The sequence below is a fragment of the Thermobia domestica genome, chromosome 2 (genome assembly GCF_964235325.1).
Source record: "Thermobia domestica chromosome 2, izTheDome1.hap1.1, whole genome shotgun sequence".
In the NCBI taxonomy this organism is placed as follows: Eukaryota; Metazoa; Arthropoda; class Insecta; order Zygentoma; family Lepismatidae; genus Thermobia; species Thermobia domestica.
In genome coordinates, this window is record NC_137455.1 from 42,988,470 (window position 1) to 43,012,796 (window position 24,327).

Here is a 24,327-nt window from a genome sequence, read left to right on the forward strand (position 1 = left end):
CAAAAATAGGTATTAAGAAGGAACTGCTCATTTCCGTACACAATGATAACAGTGCGGAAACGAAAAACCTTTCTCTCTCTTACACTTCTTATAATTACTAGCACATCTACGTATGATATAGAAACGACATTCATCGACAAATGGTTGTACAAACATCCTCCGAATTACTACTTCTCTACTGATACGCTGCTGAATTTTTCCGGTAATCAGATAATCTTCTACAGCACCGTAAATATATGCTACTGTTCGTGACTCTCCGAACGAATTTTGTTGGTTGGATTGGAATTCAGCCCTGCTCAGTACTAACGCTATGTAATACGTGGGCCTATAGTTAAGGTGGATCCGAAATACTGTAGTGCATTTATATTTCAACGTTTCCCGCAGAAAATCGAACCCGGGATTCCGTGAAACAACGGCGCGCGCTAGTCACTAGACTAAGGCCGCGCCTCCATTGCTTCCGAATGCGATTGCGAATGCGAATTTCCCAGCACGTGTAAATAAATTGGAGTGCCTCGACTAGTTCCGACCTGCGAATTGCGAAAATCGACGAAAAGATGCGAATGCGAACGATCCCAACATGCTGGGATTGTTCGTCCGAATGGAAAGTCGTATGAAGAGAAATTGAGCGCTACGTGAGAGAAGAAAGTTCGTTTTGCGTGAAAGTAGACGACATTGCGAGGTGCGGAGATAAAAATAAAAATGGAAATAGATGTTGATGTTTTAATAAATTGTGTTTTTGATAAAGTTCCATTGTGGAGCCAAGCTCATCCAGAATACCAAAAACGACACGTCGTGAACAAATTATGGGCAGATGTAAGTAAAGAATTTGGAGTGGAAGATATGTATAATTTTCTTTGTTTACTCTTTAAAATATGAAGATTTAATTAATACACGAACCGCAACTTTATATTCAATTTATATTTCCTCTTTGTTCCTCAAATAATGATTTTACAAATACATGTAACTATTGTCTAATATGTTTGAAATAGCAAAAACCGGTTTTTACTCATGGAGAAATTTTTTTAGAAAGTTGGTTGATTTTGCAATCTCGAATTTTATTTATCACTCTATTTTGCACTATTATTATTATTATTATTATTATTATTATTATTGCTCTGAAAACTTTAACATATGAATTTTCAAGAAAAAATATTTCACATAGAAGGTTTGAAAGAGATATTGCAACTTGCTTTGCATTCACAAAACTTCGGATGTAGTAGAGGCACATGAATTCGCAGTTTGCATTCGCAGTCGCATTCGGGTGCAATGGAGGCGCGGCCTAACAGGGAAGGCTGAGCGAATCTTCTGTGGACGGAATTTTGCTGCAAACAACACGATGCCCTTTGTCGGTGGGAAATTATTATGGAGCTCACTCGAACCAGTTTAGCACACGTTTTACAGCAGGCCTATCATTACGTTCACTTCCCTATAACCGAAAATAATGCTCAACAAGAAACACTGTCTCTCTAACATAAAAGCCAATACGACTCGTTTTTCATCACACTATTTTCTGCATAAACCACTATATTTTCTCCTTTTATTTTTGGTCAAACTATATTTTCTTAACTTCGAAATAAAAATTACTTATATGGATGAGCGTACGTTTAGTTTATAAATATTCATTAACGATGTAAATAACTACAGCTTAATTCTACTCTAGTTAAATACACACCTGTTGTAATTGCCTGATTGGAGCTAATACAGGCCATAGTTACAGTGTGTGCTGGAGTCTTGTCTGAAAATCCTGCAGACAATGCAGCTTCTCTAGCAACATTGCTGGTCTTAACTTCCTGTATAACTGTCCCCATCACGATGTAATCAACAACCTCTCGAGGAATACCCGTTCTCTTGATAAGACCACTGGAATTTCAAAGATAAAGTTATTTTAGAACGCAAAATTCTGAGTTACACATGATACTAACCATCTTTCTATTTACAGTTATCAGGACATAAAGATGTTATACGTCAGCGTTCTGAGTATACCAGTACTACATGTATTAAAAGCACCATTAAAAGAATTGGCAGAGAAGTTTAATATAATTGTGAATAAAGCATGATCATTTGTATTCAAAGTGTGTAGGTTCTACATGAAGGAAAATCTGCACACTGACAGGCCGGAACTCCAACCCCGAACCCCAATTGAGTTACCAGGATCGACTAATTAGTGTGCTTCATACAATATGATAACAGACTCAGGAATTTTGATAATAATTTCCCTTGATCTTTAGGAGTCAAGTACCTACATATAATTATTATACAGTGAAACCTCTCTAAAGCGGACAGACGTGGGGAATCAAAAACTGTCCGCTATAGAGAGGTTTCAATATTTTGTTACGTAAATTAGTACAAAGTATTATGCAATTAGAAAAAATATTTTTGCATGAATCATATATTTACGAATATTACCAAAATGTTACTGTAATTGCATTATCTTGCGCCATCCAATACTCTATGTTCGAGGTACAACATGGAAATAAGATGTTATAGTTTTCTGCACTTTACACTTATCGCTACTTACTACGTTTTCGGTGTGTTGCTTTAATTTGTGAGTTAATTGCAGTTCAGTAATGACTTTTGAGACAATATGCGTATTCGCGAGCAAAAAATACCAAACTTGTTTTCAGCTTGGTTAGAGATTCCAGCGAAACAGTAGAATGACTTGTCATCCCAAACGACGGGCAACTGTCAATCACTTTTGTGTCTAAAACAGGTTGACTGAGAGTAGAATGCAAGCAAAGGACATGAGGGTGTTGTTAAACGGAGACCTTTAATCTGGGTTGCTGAACAGACAATTGAGGCAAAATGTTGCCACACCCTCATGTGCTTCCTTGCTGACACATGTATGACTCACAAAAAAATGTATTTTTTACTGTACTTTTCAACTTGTTTCTAGAGAAAGTGTACGTAATACGGAGGTAAATAATACCTATAAAAGACAGGAAAGACTGTCTGTGTCCGTACTAGAGAGTGTCCGCTTTAGAGAGGTTTGGCAATATGCTTTTTCATATTACAGTGTTTGGGGATTACAAAATATGTCCGTTACGGGAGGTGTCCGCTTTATAGAGGCGTTCGTTAGTAGAGGTTTCACTGTATTAATAAAAGGAGGAAACAACAGATTTAAACCTGTTTTTCCACACTAAATCCTCTGTAGGTGCGAATTTAATAATACACCAACAGTGAAAAAGTTCAATGACTGGACCGAGATCTTCGGCGTATGGTGACGATGTGTTAACCACTATGCTACTCAGGGTTTTGTATATTACAAGCCGGGTTGGCAGAAATCATGTTTAAAAAAACTGGTTCCTTTGGTTTAAATAATTTGCTCTATGTATTTATATTACATATGAATAGAAATAATTTTGTTTCGCCTTGGTGTCATTATGCAACAACGGGTTATGCTGGACGGGGCAGGACGTTTGGGCGCGGCTGTTTGGGCACGAGACGTTTCGGCGCAAAGCCGTATACCTGAATAGGTTAATCTACTTAAATGGGTCATAATGTATGTCATAACTAGAACCTAGATGTCTACACACTAAAATCCTTGAAAATAGGCACAAATATCACAAACATAAGCAAATAACTGAAAAGCATAAAATTTTAAAAATTCAGGAAGGTGAAATTTTATCTTAATTTTCTTTTTAAAAAGCTGTCTTCAGAAACAAAATTTTCATTACGTTATAGTATGTCCTATGGTAAACAGTCACTAAAAGTCTCAGTTGCATTAAATGCTCGGTTTAGTTCTAGTAAATTTCTGTATAATGCAGAAAGAAAAAATATACGGGTCTAATTAATTTGTTTGTAGAATGATATATCCTAATTTCAGGAGAATTAAAGACCATGACCTGCAGAATTTTTTTTTTTTTTTCAGCATCAATCTGTATTGGATTTAAATAAAATTTGCCGTACATATCCTATGACACCCCAAAATAAACTTCTGTGAAGGTACCTTTATATCATCTCTAACGTAAAGGAATAGGCATTTTTATATTCATAACTTCATAGCTATTCATAACATTCTATTACTGCTTATTACTATGTATCTGCAACAGAAATAATTGGAAAGGAAACAACAGTGAAATATAACATAGGTATTGAATAATTTATGTTTGCCTTCTGTTACATTTATCACGACATTATCATTCCATGATGGAATTACGAGCCAAACCCCTCAAGTATTCTATACGATGTCAACAGTTTCAAAATTCTGTATAATACAGCGAATTCTTTCATCTGCCTGAATATATTTCTTTTCTTTTCTTGGTCGACACTTTTCCACGAAGCATTGTCTCGTACACTAAGTCTTTTGTGTGTGTGTTTTCTCCGAAGTGCATCAATAAAGCGCCAAATCAACGGATGGTCCATTTGAAGCTCCAACTGCAGTCCACAATGAGCAGCTTCGGCGTGGTGTTCTTTCTTGATTATGGTCATTGAGAACTCTGTCATACAGATTCCACAGCCTTATTTGGAAATAATGCTGTTCTTCTTGTACCATGCGTTTTAATAATTTATTATAGAAAAAGAAAGAGCAAAAATGAAAATATGTACAGTATTGTACACATTTTAAGATAAATTCTATAATGTCTGACTCAAAAAATCAAGTACACAGTGTAGCATGAATACATAGCATCTTTAAAATAGCTAGACATTAACGAAAATGTGCGGATTTTTTTTCTTTACACACAAATTATATTTCTTTATTACATGTCTTATTCTATTAAAAAGAAATATTCTTTTAAAACAAAGCCACATAGTACGGATATCGCGACACGGATAGTCAAGAGTCTGCTGCAATTCCTTCTTATTTCTTTTCAACTGGTAGAGTCAAGTTGTACATGATGTGCAGAAACTTTACTGTGTTAAAGATACTTTTTAGCTTTTACAAAATCATTTGTGGAAGTGTTTCGAAATTTCCAGTGTCTAAACATCCGGGCTCTAGTTATGAAATAACTATCACATAGACCTATATAGATAGGTAAACCTATTTGGATAAAAGGTTTTGCGTCCAAACGTCTCGAATCTAAACGGCCTTACGCCCAAATCTCATGGATTCATGCTGGATGGGGATTACATAAGCTTAAAGCGGAATCCAAACAGCTTCTCGGCTTACATCCGAGAGAAATTGTCCTCCATTTGGACTCAAAACAGGGACTAATTGGCTATGCGATGAATCTGTCGACTCACTCACGAAGAACTCCTGATAAAAAAATACGTTGTACTGATTTTCACATACTTGTTAATATAATTGTCAAGAGGAATTTCAGAAGGACAAAAAATAAACAGTTGCACAAGTGAACCATTATACAGATTTATATATAAATCGGGAAACTCCCGCTTTAGCCATCAGGAAGATCATGTTATTATTTTAAATGCAAAGCAATAACGAGAAAATTCCGTTATAGATTGGCATGTAAAATTTTAAGGTTAACGTATCATAAGCAGTACGCTTAAACTGAGGTATTAAATTACAAATTTAGTATGCAGATATTCAATAAAATTAAAACTTAAAGTCCAATCCAAACTAATGTTGGAAGCTACGTAGACAGTCGACAAATTTTTCCAATTTCTGTCAATATATTTAAGCAACCTTGGCTTCTTTAAAAGACAACAGGCAGTCAATTAGAAATATACAATTTGGTTTCGTTTCTTATTTTTAGGCGTAACATCCTTACGTAATACTGAGGTAAAGACTCACTTGAAGTGAAATCCGAAACGCGGCTTGGTTTACACTTGAAAGGCGAGCAGTCCCGGGTTCGATTTCCGCTGGGGACACAGTTGAAAAGATGTAGCAGCTTTTTTAGGCCAGCCATCTTGAGTGATTTTTTCCTGGGTTTCCCTTATTCACACCAAATAAATGTCGGGATGGTACCTAACACAATTGTCCTACGGCGCTTCCTTCTCTTTCATCGGACAGTGTGCTTGCCAAGGGACGTCATCCCTCATACATGTGACGGGCTAAATGGCCTTAGACGCCGACAGCCCAGAAACCTAATTCCTAACCTAATCCTGAACATAGGACGCCTTGATTTAAAAGTGAAAAGGAGATAAAATTAACGCAGATGGTTTGATACGTGAAAACGTCACTATCAAGTTCACACGATTTAAAGCATTTTTCGTTCTTATTTTGGTTTAAACCAGCTAACCCTGATTACAAGTAACTACTTTGGTTTAAACTTTTTTTTTTTTTTTTTAATTTAAATTTCTCTTTGAAAGTCGAAGTTATTGGTCTTATTTACTAACAAATACATTTTTTTTATTGCTTTTATAATTTTCAGTTGAAAGATATTTGCATCAGTATAAGGTTTTTTTTTTAATCAAATTTATTTTCTGAATGTTTTTTGTAAGGTTTTCATAGAGAACACTTCGTTTCTTTCAATGTAGTATGTGTATCAGATTTCAAAACCATTTCTACTTTTACAAGGAGAAAAAGAGTGAAAGGGGCCATGAATACGGAGAGGGATTAGAAACTCCAATTAGGCTACGACGTGTTTCCATGGGTATAAATTCAATGTTTTACAAACCTATTCTGTCTTTTATGCTTCTTGTATCATATCCCTAGACTACTTAAGGAATGAATTACTGGCATTTGAGAGAACTCTACAAATACTGAATTTTATTAATATCAGGATGCAAAATTTCAAACTCAGACGCACTCGCCAATCCAAAAATGGTGGTCGCCAGTATCCCTCACGTACAAATTATGAGCTTCCCCCTCTCCCGAGTGATTAGTTAATCTATTCTAGGCACTGCGCTGTCCCCCCAGTTGTTCTAGCTTCAAACAACGGGGGAAACGATCTCTCGCGTTGACGCGCCATGAAGCAAACTATTTCAATTGAGGGTGGGAAAGGAGGGATGAATTACAACGTTGTGAACACTACATTTTCCATGTACATTGTGAAGACTTCACATTCCATGTTTTTTCTCACTCAGTGACTATTACTTTCGTGCGAAACAGAAATTGCGCACGCCTGTGAGTTTAGGCAGAAACTGGACGCCAGCTCTAAATTTCTAGTATTATATTTTGCCCTCTGTGTATATATATATATATGATAGATAGATATAAATATATGAAGGAAAACTGAAAATAGGTCTAAAGATTGCGATCTTGGCCAACCAGGGATTTGCGGTCAGGGGCGACAAAATTTTTGAACGACCCCTAATTTGAGTTTTCGTATATTCTACGGAATAAACACATCTTACTGAGTTACGTGATAGTTTGGGTTTGGCTACCCTACTTGTAGTTCTCCAGATATAAGGCCTACAAGAAAATTTTTGATTGAAATATATTGGATCTTTCGATTAAAAAAAATAAATAAGTAAAAAGCTTTGGGGTGAAAGAGTTACGGTGGAACTGGTTTAGACTCTACAGATTAACTTTAAACTTCGATTGCTGGATACTCCTTACACTCCCAAGTTTTCAGCTCTTCCCTGGAGCCTTCTTCACGGACACTAAAAACAACGCGGAATATACTCGCCAGGAAAGAACAGTGTATTAATTTGCTACTTGTTACTAGTCCAATAGTGATCTGCTTTTAACCCATGGCGTATAATCGCACCACACACAATTTTAACAAGTTGTATCGTTTACAGTTCTTCCGCGACGGCTCCATTCCTTTATATCTCCTTAAGGATTTTATTTCTTTCATTCGTCCACTGTTCTCTGTGAACAAAGCTCCAGAAGAGAGCAGAAATCCTGCAAGTGCAATGAATTTTCAGGAATTGGAATTTGAAGCAAGCAGTTTCTGTGCTTTGGCAGTCCAGCTCTGGGCTACTACACTATTGTTCTCTGCCTACTGGTAACTTAATAAATACACAATAATTTCACCAATTGTAAAGTCAGTAAAAGAGACCTAATAGGCGACACGAGTATCTGTTATTGTAACAACAAAATAAAAATTGAAATTCAGACACTCCAATTCTGTCAAAATTGTAAAATGTTCACCGTCTTAAGATTCTGTTTTATAATATCCTTGTACCAACTTCTTGGTCTGCATCAAGAGATATCCTATGCATTCCGCGAGTATTTCCCACACGAATGACATGTCTAGTTCAAACATCTCGATTTACTAGTCTCATTATTATTGGTCATGATTATTAGTTGAACAATTCTGCAATATCCAACCTTCTTCGCCCACTATGTAATTGATCTACAAAGTAATTCATATCAATAGTATTAATCTATCGCTACAATCCACAAAGGGATAATGACCGGTGACGTACTTTTAACTGGGTGAAGCATGGTCAGATATCGCCATATATGATCATTATTGCTGGCTTTCTAAAAAATCACATAAACATTTCAGTTCTACGATTGTGCCCTGTACACTAAAGGAGGATGATTATTTAAAGTGAATGATTATGAACGGAATTGGTGGAATGAGAATGGGAAGCAGGAAAATCCCGAGAAAACCCACGGACTCGATGTAGTCCACAACTTTACATGGCCTGAGATCGAACTGGGTCGTATTGCACCAAAGATTTCCCATTCTTCAGTTATAGCTAATATCGTCATATCACAAGACAATACTCGAATCGATTTACAAAGTATTTTGGTTATTTTAAAAAATTTAAATGAGAAATATACTTGCAATTCGTAAATACGTGCAATAATAATAAAATCGCGTTAGAGCAAAACAAGGTAAATGTATATATACATATACAGGGCTTGAAAAATTCACTCGCCTGCTCGCCAGTGGCGTGTAAAGTCCGATCCAAGAGCGTATAAACTCTGTGACTGCAAATGGTCTGGCAACTAGATTTTTTGGCTGGCTAGTACTTGCAATCAAGATTTTTCAAGCCCTATATATATATATTCTAAATAAATATAAATGAAAGTGACTATGCTTGTGACGTAATAACTCCCGACCCGATCTCGATTAAATTTTTAACATAGATGAGGTTCGGGTCTGAGATGTTTTTTATAATTTCATTTTGAAAAAATGATTGGAAATGACCGATATGAACGTGTCGAATCCTTAGTTTTCGGGGCCTCTGAGATAAACAATGAAAATTCCGATGCCGTTTAAATCCAAATTCAGCCCCGCAACTTGGGGGAGAGGGAGATATATAAAAATGATCTAAAATGATGGACAAGACAAAAAAAAAAAAAAAAAAAAAAAAAAAAAGTCTATCAGAAAGCGCTTTAGTAATAGTAAAAAGTGACTAAGTAACGGAACCAATTTTCTTATTTGAACCCAGCCAAGAGGGTAATTGAGACCAGTATATATATATATATATATATATCAGGCACGTAGCCAGGATTTCGTGATAGGGGGGGGGGGTACGTGAAAAAATACTGTAGTTATCACACCAGAGGTTCGATCATTCTAAACTATTTTGCTGGCAGCATATAGGCGTTCGTTTAGCCAGGATTTCGTAATAGGGGGGAGGGGGACGTGACATGAAATACTGTTGTTACACACCAGGGGATCGATCAATCTAAACTATTTTACTGGCAACATACCCATATTGGTTTGTTAGGACAATAAAATGAGGATATGTTAGTAAGTATTTTAATTTTAAAAAAAACTATGAAAAATATTCAGTAAAAGAATATAAAAAAGTATTGAAAAATATATAGTATTCCAAGGTCATTCAAACTCGGTTCTTCTTTCTTCTTCTTTTTCTTATCTTCGTTTAATACCGTCAAGGATAGCAATGAGATCTCTTTCGGCAGTAATGACACCCTATAAAATGAATTAGTGTTGCCGTGGAATTCAAAATGGTTCATATTATTGGTGATATTGGGCATTTCTTAAGTACTACCTGAGAGTCTATCTGGTCGAACATGTTTATCGATTGTCATTTGTAGTCCATAGGATTAGCATGGAGATAGATGGAATTCGAAATGCTTCGTTAAAATAATATCAATTTTAAACTTGACTTCGCTCCCTGCACACAAAACTCATAAGAAAGAGTAGGGCTAACCAAACACTTGCTGTAGCTTTATATTTTTGACGCCGATTCATCTTTTTCTCGCTTCTTTTTGTTTCATCCTTCTTTAATATTTTCCATTTCTTGACTCGAAGAGGTGGGGTCCGGACCCATCCCTTGGCTACGTGCCTGATATATATATATGTGTTGCAAAATAAGTGTTACAACTCTTGGGAGGTGACTCCTGCCACTGAGACAAGAAAAAAAGTTCTCTTCAACTTTCTGCTATCGGACATAGTTTCAGATCTACAAGGTGCCGAAAGCGTGAGAAATTGACTTTCGGACGCCAATAGTTCGGAAACTATCCAACATAAAGAGGGCGGGTAAAAAATTCACTGAAGAAGTCATACCTGCTCTATTAAATTTTACATGTTTCACAATCCTACCGTGCACTCGCAAGGGATTCCCCAAAGGAACGTAGGGAGTCCCGGATAATCTGCCAAATGAAACTTGATCTAAATGGATATGAATTGATAGGCTTTCTACCAGGTAACAATAATTCGTTTGTCTTAAGTCGATATCTGGAACAAATACAAAATGGCGGACACCTTTATACCCGTTGTGTGTGGTTGCATAATCGCCAGGTACGGATGTTGGCCAACAGTGACGTTCTGAGTATTGATTGTAGCGAATTTGTACTCAAATGTTCTACAAAGACATCTGGAGTGTCGGTAGAGCATAACAGATGAAGCAGGGTGATTCACATGATTGGAAACACTTAACGAAAAATTCCCAGAAACGCACTCATACTCAGCAAACGTGAGTTCAAAGCGTCGGAAATGTAAGGATTAGCGTCAAGAACATGAAAGCCATTCCCAATTCACCAATAATATTCCTTCAAACCGATGCAATATGATGTGCACGGTTGCATACCAATAAGGATGCAACAACTGAGTCCAAGTTGAAATTGTGCAATGGCCTCAGTAAGAAACTGGGTAACTAAATGAATGTCACTAGTGGGATCGCATGATCGATATTGAAATGTGGCCAATGTGTGTGTTGATATCAACATGTAGCTAATGAACAAATGTCAACATGTCCCACTACTTCCGGGACATCGTCCCACGTGCGAAAAATAGGAAAATAACTACTCGGGTCTTGAATCTGAGGCCGTGGGCTCAAAGTAGGATTGGAAACTGCGACCACGCGAGCAAAAGCGAGCGCTCTAGCCCTGAGGTTGGAAGGAGCCTCACTTTCTCTGTATTCATTTCTTTGAGGAGTACCCACTTTGTTTGGCAAGCCCTCTTGTACAGCCTCCCGACATACTTGTGTGTTTCATTTTGTTACTCCTACTGTACAGTTGTACATAACCAGAACTTTAAGACGTTTCTTCCTATTTCTCATGTCATTTTATTTTCCATATGTATGGTGTTCCAGCTGTAGTGTTAAATGTGCCAAATCGATTCATTTTCGTCTTTGTCTTGGCATGTGCACGTGTGTAAGAGACAAATTTCAGGAGGTATTTTCCTATATTTCGAGTACGTCACATGTCCCAGAAGACGTGGGACATGATACAAGTTTGTTATTTTCACGCTATATCAGAATTTGAACAATGCATTAAGAGATTTCTTTTCATGTGTCTCGACTTAATGTCTTAAACAAAGAGGTACATTGATACAATCGTGTTCTAGTTACGTTCTACCAAAAGGTGCACCAGATGTAATAGCAGAATGTACAATGTTATTTTCCTAGTTTTCGCACGTGAGACTGTGTCCCAGCAGTAGTGCGGCAGGTTGACATTTGTCCATTAGCTACATGTTGATATCAACACACACATTGGAAATATTTCAATATCGATTATGCGATCCCATTAGTGACATTCATTTAGTTTACCCAGTTTCTTAGTGAGTCCAATTGTACAATTTTAACTTCGCCTCAGTTGTTGTATCCTTATTGGTATGCAACCGTGTATATCATATTGCATCGGTTTGAGGGAATATTATTGGTGAATTGGCAATGGCTTTCATGTTCTTGACGCTAATCCTCACATTTCCGACGATTTGAACTCATGTTTACTGAGTATGAGTGCATTTCTGGGTATTTTTCGTTAAGTGTTTCCACACATGTGAATCACCCTGCTTCATCTGTTATGCTCTACCGACACTCCAGATGTCTTTCTAGCATTTGAGTACAAATTCGCTACACTTCATACTCAGAACGTCACTGTTGCCCGGCATCCGTACCTGGCGATTATGCAACCACACACAACGGGCATGAAGGTGTCCGCCATTTTGTATTTGTTCCAAATTTCGACTTATTACAAACGAATTATTGTTACCTGGTAGAAACCTTATCAATTCATATGCATTTAGACCAAGTTTCATTTGGCAGATTATCCGGGACTCCCTCCGTTCCTTTGGGGAATCCTTTACGCGTGCACGGTAGGATTGTGAAACATGCAAAATTCAATAGAGCAGGTATGACTTCTTCAGTGAACTTTTTACCCGCCCTCTTTATGTTGGATAGTTTCCGAATTATTGGCGTCCGAAAGTCATTTTCCCACGCTTTCGGCACCTTGTAGATCTGAAACTATGTCCGATAGCCGAAAATTCAAGAGAAATTTTTTTCTTGTCTCAGTGGCAGGAGTCACCTCCCAAGAGTTGTAACACTTATTTTGCAACACCCGATATATATACTTATACTTACTAGACGCCAATTAGTTTATTTTACGAGTCTAACTTGAGAAGCATTAGCAAATTTTTGGAAATAATCTACCACTTTGACTATCTTCCTTATTTCATTCGAGAGAGAAGTGTTTTAAAACAGAAACCTTCACAATAGCATAAAAACGCCCCCACCCAAAAGTTTTAAAATACCTAAATATGGTATAAACGTGACCTTGGTTTGATATACGTAACTGGTCGAAGTCTAGTTCACACTTAAATTTTATACCTTTTTCGTCTTTTGTATATGTAAAACACAATTGTATTACACTAGCCCGTTCCATATCGACGATACACCGTTAACAACTTTTCAAAGTAAAATTTGATGTATTGCTTGCTGCTAGTAAAACTTCAAGCTTCACTAATGTTTTATACATGTGAATTGTATCTATATGCCTACTAAATATTCAAAATAAATTAAACCTTTCCGGAGAAATTTAAGTTATTATCTCGCGGCTCTTTCTCCTGTCAGGAGATTTTTGAGTTTTCTTCTCTCCAAAATTTCGATTTAAATGACAAAATAACAGTTTTGTTCAATCTCTTTTTATGATCACGACAAAAATATTTCATGATCAGAATAAAAATGTCCGCAATAACTGCTGTGAATATGCAATGGTTAAACGTTGTTTCAGGGAATGATTTACAACCTGACGATGATGTTTATAGGAAGCTCGTATTGTCACTCACCTCTAATGTAAGGCTACTGTGATAATTACGTATTGTGAAGGACCCATAGTTATGTGTACTTCTATTATAAATTGTTAAATTCAATCATAATCATTTATTCAGTTTATTTTCATTTTTTAAAGTAAAACACATCAGAATTATTGAAATCATTAGTTAAGCTAAAACAAAACTTTCTATCTATGTTGTACATTCACAGACAGTTTAAATAAACATGCATATCCTCATTGCAAAAGCTACTAATAAACATAGGACTAGTTTCCCTTCCTGCTTTCGTGCATTCCCTTCCACCTAGCCTAGTATTTCCTCGTTCATTGTACGCAAGAGTTATCATATTTTGATTAAACAAAACCATAGAGGACACGTTTACAGGGAGGTATTCATCATGAAGATGTAATAGGTGCTACATCGAGTAAAGAAGCAAACTATACCATTGGAGACGGCTTTACTCCATGTTCTTTGAGATACCATTCTGCGGGTTCATCACCACGGAAACAGTTTGACAGAACATCTGATTTATTAAACAGAAATGAAAAATAATGTTCATCGCAGATTTGATTCAACGCCCCTAGCAGATTGACAGGATTTTGTTCCAGTTGTCAACCAGCTTCAATTTCTCCAGTTACCAACCAGAGTGTGAAGATGCTGGAAAGATACATTCGTCATTCCAGATTACATGGACGCCAGTCACTCAGAAGTTATTCTGGCTATTGTGCTGATCCTTTATTATCATAATTTAAACCTTACTCTTTTCACCTCACCTTTCTAACTAGTCATTTTTTTTTTTTTTTTTTTTTTTTTTTAATACAAAATTGAATCATTTGAATTTTATTTAGGTTCAAACATAATCCTTAACAGTTAAGTTCCGTGCAGGACATCAGTTTTCATTCCCATGTTTTTCATCCTACAGTCTAATATTTAGTAGTTGTAATCTGAGCTATTAACTGATGTTCCCTCCACGGCACAGTACTTCATCTTCGGTAACTTATTTTATTTGATACTCTCTCCATTACCTGTTATAACTTCCCTCCACTCCCTCCAAAAGACGACTAACTTACAAGCTGAAAAATGAAAGTCTTCAAATGTAACAGCACAATGCAACTGAACCCCATCCCCTCCAATAACCTTATACGTATTTACTTTCCATTTTGCTGATGATAATCACGTTTGTACTAATTATAAAACCGAACCAATTGGAACGGAATATGTCAATATTTGGCAGAAACTTACAGCAACGCATTCCTAGCGAGTTCATGCGGCATCTGCTTGGAATAATCAGTTCCAGACTGAAGAAAAGGTGTTCGAACGCCATCTACGAAGACAATATTATTTGATTTTCTTGAGCTACTTTTCTCCCGTTTAGCAGGGGCTGCCGAAAGTTTACGTGAATAACCTAAAATAAAAAGAACAATAAGAATTAAATTCTACACCTTTGAACTGTTTTTCTCACTGACTACTTATTTAATCTACTACAGGGTGTCTATTGAACATTTACCTAGAAATAAAAAATAAAAAAATGTAAGGAAGAGCACCCCTGGTGCTTTATCCGCGATGTCTAAATCATTTGTCATAGTGTGTTCACTTCCACATAGAGTTGTAAGCATGAAATATTTCAGGGCTTTGAAATATTTCAAAAATTGCAATCGACATGGAAAATGCCCAGTTGAATTTCGCTCTCAAATTCACTTCTGGACATCGAGTATAATCGAGTAAAGTCACAGTGTGATTCTAAGATAAAAGGCGCTTCATTACTTGGACTAATGTGTGATGGGTGCACAAACGTAAGAACAGAAGGTATCATTAACTTCGTTGTAACTACAGCTGAGCCAGTTTTTTGTACGCCCCTTCCAACTAAAACTGCGAAACATGATGCTCCATACAATGCTCAAACCATAACTGGTGACGCAACAAGTCGGGCCAGAAAAGTTCATTCACATAGTAACTGATAACGCAGCACACATGAAAGCAGCAAGGAGAAAAGTGGAAGAAAAATATCCACATGTCACAACTTATGGTTGTGTGGCACATGTCTGAACTTGCTTATCCAGGACACTTTTTGAAAATAGACTGCCTGAAGCACCTTAATGGCAAAAAAAAAAAAAAAAAAAAAAAAAAAAAAAAAAAAAAGTGTGATAAACGAAATCAACGTCAGTGCAGTGGTGAATTATTACCGTCAACCGGGGCTACTTAGAACACCGGGGCTACTATGAACAAAAAGTTGGAAAATGTTTGTAATGTCCATAAATCATACAAAAGTTGCAACAATTCGCTTCAATGATATATGTTTATATTCCTTAGTTCTACTTTGCTTATATATGTAAAATGGAGCAATACAATTGAAAGAAAAAAATACAAAAAATATTTAATGGACCCATGTTTTTGAGTAAAAATTTGTCCACCCAAACTCTTTACTGTGGAGACCTGGGTTTTATATTTGCGGAGCTCTAGTATTTTTTTAATGAGACTTTGTTATGTTGTTGTAAGTTTCCCATATACATAAAAAATTAAAGAAATAAAATATGACGATGAAAAAATAATATATATTTTTGCACATTTTTGTAAAAAAATTAGGGTTACTTTGAACATGTATCTTTGAGCATGTTAGAAGAGTTCCGCACCAAAAAAACATCATTGAGAAGGAAAAAATCCAAAATCAATGTCACACCAGGTAAAAGTGTCAGTGTAGATGAGATTCAAAAGAATGATCCTGTTCCTAGTGCAAGTTCACAAGTCATCAGTACGAGGACAAACATTCACATATATCCGTACTAGCAATAAAAGGAAGCCAGCACTGGAAGAGACAGACAAACCAGAAATGTGTGGTAAGAAAGTGCAGAAAAGACAACGAAGGAACGATTCAGAAACAGACTGATCTATCCAGCAGTGGTATTCCGTGTGATGATGATGCTGTCATGAATGCAAGCTTTGGTGTTTCTGACTTAGAAGAACAGGATGAAGAGGCTGCTCTACCCAAGGAAAGACCAACGATAAATGCTGGTGAGTAGGTTGTAGTGCAATATGCATCCAAAAGGAAAATTTTCCATTACTTTGTTGGCCAAGTGATTCAATGTTATGAAAAAGGAGCTGAGGTTAAGTTCCTCCGAAAGAAGGGTCATAATGAATTTTATTGGCCAGTTCGAGATGACTTTGATAATATGCCATACGCTGACATAGTGTTGACACTTCCTGAGCCAAACATGCTAAGTTCGCGAGGATCAGGCATCTTTTCCTTTGAAAAAGACCTGATTGGGCGGTATGATATCACAGACTAGAGCTACATGCAAGTGAGTCACAAGAATGTACATATTTGTAAATATAAATTTAGTTTCATAGTTTCACGTTCATTTAAGGACACGAGAACGGACAGCAAATTGCCGTTTTTTTTTTTTTTTTTCACGTTTTTCAACAATTTTTAAGTGTGATTTTTCAATGTATTGTGGGAAATTTTGGACATTCCATACTTGGTGGGTATGTCAACAGCCATAAACGAGCAGTTTTATTATTCTCATGGATGTTTGGAAGGATTTATATATGGAACAGCAAATTCAAGTTTTCTAGGTGAGTTGTCTCAAATTTTCGTATTTTAAAAATAATAATTATTAACATATCTCAGGTTAAATTATACCTACGTGTTCAGTGAAACCCCAGCTATTTTTCTGTGTCACAATGAAGCCCCTGAACTCCATGACAAACAAGCGATAAGCAGTTGAAATTGTTGTTCATAGTAGCCCCAAACCCGGGGCTACTCTGAACCCTCAGAAAAAAAAATCAGATTAAACTGGTTACACCTGATTTTTTGTAAACCACATTTTTTGGTAACCATGCACTTATTTGTAGAGTGAAAAATATTAAATTTTCCTTTTAGTTTTAAAATGAGTACAAAAATAATGAAAATCTGTATCAAAGTAGCCCCGGTTGACGGTACTCCTTTTGTTACTGATGCTAACATTTCGTATCATTTTGTTCATTTCTCCGTAAATTTTGTGCTTCGAAGCCGCAATTTGCGGCAGCTAACCCATAACTTCTGATATTATGAAAGCACATAAAGTACAGATAAGAGCATTTTTAAGAAATAGGTGTTCAAAAGCATTGGGGAAGGTTCTAGAACGCTGGTCCCCCATATAGGTTAGTAGATAGGATGGTACCTTTCTGTACCACAGCTCATACTTAATTCACATAGTATTGTCAAGTATGCGATAGCAAGTGAAGACTGGTTAGAAGCCCCGCAGGGCACGTTGCTTTCTATCTTTATTACAACTCAATGGAGAGAGGGACCAGTGTTCTAGAACCCTGCCAAAGCACTGCGGTTCGATTTCTGCTTCATTAACTTTTATAAAAATGTTACCTTTCATTGTTCCAATTAGAGATTCTTTATGTACTTATATCAGTTGTAATCGGAGCAATGAATCGTGCTTGCCATAAATTATACAGTGCTCCCACTAGCTTTCGAACCTGAAAAAAACGTTATAATTTCCGAACAAATATACATAGGAAAATGAAATTCACAATACACGTACCTTGTTTCATGCTGAATACATGACCATCACAGCAGGTGCTGAAAGTGTCCTCCCTGGACGTCAAGACATGTTTGTACACGGCGTTCCATACTGTGAAAAGTTCGATGTAGAGTCTCCGGTGTGATCTCATGAATCGCATTTTCAATGTTGTTTCGCAACTCTTGCAGTGATCGTGGGTTGTTTCTGTAGACACAAACTTTAAGAAAACCCCATAAGAAGAAATCAGCTTGGCTCTTTGCACAGTTGACTTTGACATCCCTACCTCTTGTGATAATCGACGCAGGCTCTTCTTAGGGGACTGCAAAAGACGTTGCCGCACATTCTGTACTGTCTCCTCCGACATCCGTGGACGCGCGGCTCCTGTCCCGTAAGCAACGTTTCTGTTCTTTCGAACTTGTTCACCAAATGATGTATTGATGATTTCGATGGTTCTTTACGGCATCCAAATTCACGGCAAAATTCACGTTGAACGGTCTGATACGATCCCCATATCCAATATTTTTTAACAATGAACACGCGTTCCTGTACGGTGTACAGAACCATCCTCGCGATGCAGCGACTCGAGTCACACTAACACACGCGCACCATGCCAAGCAGCACTTCCCTTGGCGCCACCTATCGTCTTTGTTTTGTAGTGTTCGCTTCTGTTCAACCCTTTCTCGTGTTTAGCATGAAACAAGGTACGTGTGTTGTGAATTTCATTTTCTTATGTACATTTGTTCGGAAATTATAACGTTTTCTTCGGGTTCGAAAGCTAGTGGGACGCACTGTACTTGTTCCATTAGTTCTGTAGTGACTGTGGCATAGGTTCCTGTATGCATAGATTCTTACTTACAGTGACTACGGTTTGCGTTGGTCCCTTTATACACTTCATCTACTTAGCTACTTTCATTTGATATCGCATTCTCCGGCACCTGCATTTCTAAAGGATGCAATACAAATCCCCCGTGCAAATATGCTTGATAAAAGTGAATAGATAGAATGTATTACAATAACGTTCTTAGGGAACTGATCGCCATTCCAATGTTTGCACACTTATTGTAAATCTACGGGGGTTAACTGCTGCATCGCCGGACCAAAATTAGAAAATTTACCAGATTATTTGTGAATTTATTTTGGTTTGTGAGCAAAAGTGAGTGAAAGTAAGGTGAGGGTAATAATTAAAGTTAAGAAACTACTTGTTATTGTTAGCTGTTTTTGAAGTTATAAGAGGCGGAGAAATACACTTATGATTTATGGGAAATGCTGTGTGGAAATTGTGCGTAAATGACAAGATTGTGTCATATCGTGTATGAGTTTTACCGAGTTATACAAAAATAACGAGTGTCAGATGTTGAAATCCTGTGAAAGGCATGTCTAGTAAACAGGCCAACAGTTTATCGTAAGAGTGAAAACGAATTCAAAGTACAGAAAAGATAAACATTTAACCCTGTTAGGATTTCAATTTTTTTAGGTAAATTTTAGACTTTCACTCACACTGTTACTGCTTCTTTACTATTTATCGTAGGATCATGATTCATACCCCGTTTTCTTCTGGATAGAGCATGCTTTCCAACGGTATCACTCACTTTCCGCATTACACACCAGAAACTGGAAGACCGGGAGATTTTTTCGATATTTTTGCGTCCCTCTGGCCCGAGCCTGGGTTCACGTAGGTATCTGGATTTTTCTAATATATATATATATATATACAGGGTGCAAAATTTCGAAGTCAGACGCACTCGCCGATCCAAAATGATAGCCGCCAGTATCTCTCACGTACAAATTATGAGAGGTCTTCCCCACGGCCTCTGGTTTGACAATGAGATTACATCAGGGCGTAAGGTGTTTATAATATATATATAGACCGCAACATTTCTGGTCACCAGGTCGCCATTGTCGACTAGAATTTTAGAGCTGGCGACGAGTGTTCAGTAGAAATTGTTTCTGCTTAAACCCTCAGGGCTGCGAAGTTTTTGTTTCTCACGAAAATAATTGTCACTGAGTGAGAGAAAACACAGAATGTGAAGTCTTCACAACGTTGTAATTCATGTATATTTTTTAACATGTATATGAGTTATCCAATTCAAAATTGATTATCCTGAATCTAATTGTTTAGTTACTGTATTACAGTACCAAAATTTACTGTATCATTAACATTTGACCTAGGGTCATGGTTCAAACGCCACTTTCTTCAGTATAACGAGCCCCCTCCAATGGTACCACTCACATGTCCGTATCATACACCCAAACCAAAAAATTCGAAAAAAAAAACGGAATCTTTTTTAAAAATCCGGAGTATGTATAGTACAAGGGGTCCAGAAGCACTAAAAAATACAAAATTTACAGGAGAAATGAATGATGCAAGTACTTAGACGTAACATAACGTAACCAAATCTAACCTAACCTATTATTAGTAGAAATAAGCGAAATCCTATCTTTTTTTGGAAAATTACGCGGGACCCCTACATTAATTTAACATACGCTAAACTAACCTAACCTAATCTAAACTAACCGAATGTGAACAGAAGTTACTAAAATTGTAACATTATTTTAGAGAAAAGAGCTGGACCCCTTCTACTAAACATAGGCCAAAAATCCTCCCGAACACTACGCCCTTCTGGCCCGGGCCTAGGTTCACGTAGGGATCTGAAAATTTATTGACAAAATACATACTTATGAACACAATGCGTGTGCACAATTTCAATTTTGTATCTTGAAAACAAAGGCGGAAAAAATTTGAGTCTGAATTTGGCCTATAAATAAGAAGTTACTGCGTAGTTACTGTTCGGCCTAGAGTCTTAGTTCAAAGGACATTTTCTTCAGGGTAACGAGCCCTTTCCAACGGAACCACTTACATGTTCGTATCATTCACCTAAACCGGGGTCAAAACCTATTACTATTAGAACATATATATATATATATATATATATATATATATATATCGATTTTAGAGTGGTCCGGCGATGCAGCAGCAATGCCACCTACTGTGTTGATAAGTATGGAACAGAAGAGAGAGATGTTAAGAAATCTCAAATATAAGTCGAAACCACTATGCTACCAGATTCTTAACCTGCACATTACAGGTAGTTTTATATTTTATACAGATCTTATTTTACTATTTTGGACTAAGTATCTAAAATACTCTATTCCCACAACAAGTAATCTGTTAGTTTATTATTCTTAACACACATTAAATAGCGAATAAGAGAATTATTTTTATATTCACAGATACTCCACTTGGAAATTTCCGCTACCTAACAAATATTTGTACTACGCCTATACTAGCATGACTTGCAAAACTTCGATATAGATTTCATTACAGAATCTACGAAAACTTTCAATGTCATAATTAAATCACATTATCTTCACATTGCTGACTCTTCAAACACATATATTTTTTAAAAAATATAATACTTACACACAGGAAGCAATAAATTTGATGGTACTCGAGCGAGACTATTTCTCGCGAGCGTCGCCATTTTTCGCAGTGATGGACAATGCTGCCAACTAGATCACATAGAATTACCGTGCAATCACTAAATTTCACCAAAAAATACTGGTAACTTTACGTATTGATAAGTGCGTAATATTATTCTAATTAATTGCATGATCTATATATTAAACATAATTTCAAAAATTTCAGTACAATTCTAGTACAGGTAACAATACACAAAACTTAAAATATTGGTCTTTCATCAGGAAATATACTCCTAAAAGTGATCATTTGGATACAGTTTGCGTCAACGCACATACTATTCACCAGGGCTGGATAAACCCATCTGGAGGCCCGAGGCTAGAAAAAATATATGGCCACTGCTGACTTCACCTAATACATTTCTGTGAAAGTACGAGGATCACTACGAAAGTTTTGAGATACACATTGTTGTGGCACAGTATTTGAATTCCAATAATTGCGTTCGGTAGTGGTATCCAAAGCGAAGAAACGAAGCAAGTTTCAACTCGCCTCGCTTATCGGCGTGGCCGTATTGCCTTCACTTATTTGTTGATGTGAGCAGTATTCGGCTGTCTAGAATGGAGCTCGAAAGAGAACATTTTCGGGCAATGATCCTTTACGATTTCAAAAGTGGTTTGAACGAGACCATAGGCGCCGACTTGAAGAAAATATTGGGGGGGGGGGGCAAAACAATGAATAAATATGTAGTCATATTCAGTCGTTTTCTATCAACTGCTGGATAAAGGCCCCCTTTCCTCCAGATCTCGGTCTGCTGCATCCGCTCCGCTGCTAAATTCATGACCTAAGTAAAATTTGTGTAAACGCATTAAAACAAATTCAAGTTCAAATACTGGGAACTTCACTATACCACATTGATCTTCACTTCTCATATCAGTGTTACCATAGTGTTGGTTGAAGCTTCAGTGCTCTATTAACCCTTTTAGGTTTTTTGGTAACTTTTGTTACCATGGCGTACTATTGTCTTTGACCTCTTATTTAGGTTCTATAACAGGTTCTTAAGTCGTTTTCTTATTAGTCAAGTCAAGAATGGACCAAAGAACACCCCAGATGCCTTTTGGAACCGAATGGTCAACTTGGCTGCGCCAAGTGAATGCGGAAGGGCGTGACTTTTTACTTTTTCTTAAGGCAAATTTCAAAAAATTTTCACGCCTGTAGTTTTCACGATATCAGATTGGAATTGTATGTACCTTTAGATATTTTTCAAATTTTTCTGAGATCTCTATGTGAAGCCGACTCCGGGCACGAGGGCCGCAAATGTTCCGAAGGGCTGATTTTTTCAGAAAAAAATTCAGTTTTCCAGATTTTTCTGGTTCAGTAATACGATACGTACATGTGTGTGGCACCGTTGGAAAGGGCTTGTTATACTAAAGAAAATAACGTTTAAGCCATGACTCTAGCCTAAATAGTAATGACGCAGTAAATTTTTATAATAAGTATATACGTATGTGTGTGTATAAAGAGAGAGCCTAAATTCAGACTTTCAACAATTTTTCTGCTCTTTGTATTTAAGATACAAGATTGGAATCTTGCATACGTATTGTGTACATAACAGTAGTAGTCCCCCCCGTTGGCGCGAATGACTCATCCTCACTCTCTTTTATGACCGGGATTTTTGAAATTCGTTCCCTTTTACGGCTTAGATGAGGGTCAATGACCTAGGGGTACTTAGGACCACCCCCTTTAAATTTTGGCAGGGGTACCTTGGCCCACCCCCTAAATTTTGGCAGGGGTACATAGGACCACCCCCCTTAAATTTTGGAAATTGCCAAATCTAAAAATTTGGTATGGTAGCCTAGGACCACAGTATGTACCTCTATCAGTATTGGGTGTCTATGTCGTTCCCTTTCATGGGTAAAAAATTGCCAAAAATTCAAATTTTGGGGGTTTTTGACCTAATTTATCCCCTTTGATGAGGTGTTATTACCCTATATAGTTATATGGGCGTATACAGGGGTCCATTACCTTTCATAAGACATGGGAATATTAATGCACCCCTTTAAAAATTTGGGAGGGGTACCTTGGCCCACCCCTTCATTTTTAGAAATTGCCCAATTTAAACATTTGGTATTATAGTATAGGACGCTAATATGGATCACTATAAATTTGGGTGGTCCACCTCGTTCCCTTTTAGGGGTACAAAATTGCCAAAATATAAACGTAAGCAATACGTTGTACCACGTGTTTGGTTTTCGACCTAATTTATCTCCTTGGATGAGGTCCTATTACCTTATATGATTATATGGTCATGTATAGGGGTCCATTCCTTTCATAAGACATAGGTACATTAATGCACCCCTTGAAAATTTTGGCAGGGGTACATAGGACCACCCCCCACCCCCTTAAATTTTGGAAATTGCCAAATCTAAAAATTTGGTATGGTAGCCTAGGACCTTAGTATGTACCTCTATCAGTATTGGGTGTCTATGTCGTTCCCTTTCATGGGTAAAAAATTGCCAAAAATTCAAATTTCGGGGGTTTTTGACCTAATTTATCCCCTTGGATGAGGTGTTATTACCTTATATAGTTATATGGGCGTATACAGGGGTCCATTACCTTTCATAAGATATGGGTATATTTGTGCACTCCTTTAAAAATTTGGGAGAGGTACCTTGGACCACCCCTTAAATTTTGGAAATTGACCAATTTAAACATTGGGTATTATAGCACAGGACCCTAATATGTATCGTGATAAATTTGGGCGGTCCACCTCATTCCCTTCTAGGGGTACAAAATTGCCAAAATATAAACGTAAGCAATACGTTATACCACGTGTTTGGTTTTTGGTCGATTTTATCCCCTTTGATGAGGTGTTATTATCCTATATAGTTATATGGTCATGTATAGGGGTCCATTACCTTTCATAAGATATGGGTATATTTGTGCACTCCTTTAAAAATTTGGGAGGGGTACTTTGGCCCACCCCTTAAATTTTGGAAATTGACCAATTTAAACATTGGGTATTATAGCACAGGACCCTAATATGTATCTTGATAAATTTGGGCGGTCCACCTCATTCCCTTTTAGGGGTACAAAATTGCCAAAATATAAACGTAAGCAATACGTTATACCACGTGTT

At 37.0% G+C, this 24,327-nt stretch overlaps 1 protein-coding gene across 1 annotated transcript in view; it reads right to left on the reverse strand.

Annotated features, from left to right (window-relative positions):
- The window catches only part of Mtpbeta (mitochondrial trifunctional protein beta subunit), a 59,174-nt gene extending 37,825 nt beyond the window's left edge, over positions 1 to 21,349 (reverse strand). Inside the window, exons 1-3 of the mRNA XM_081740701.1 lie at positions 21,195 to 21,349; positions 14,508 to 14,670; positions 1,673 to 1,860 (exon numbers count right to left, since the gene is read on the reverse strand). Of these exons, the coding sequence (XP_081596827.1) occupies positions 1,673 to 1,860; positions 14,508 to 14,670; positions 21,195 to 21,255 (412 nt within the window). The 5' untranslated portion in view covers positions 21,256 to 21,349. The remainder of the gene's footprint in view (positions 1 to 1,672; positions 1,861 to 14,507; positions 14,671 to 21,194) is intronic.
- Between the last annotated feature and the right edge of the window lie 2,978 nt (positions 21,350 to 24,327).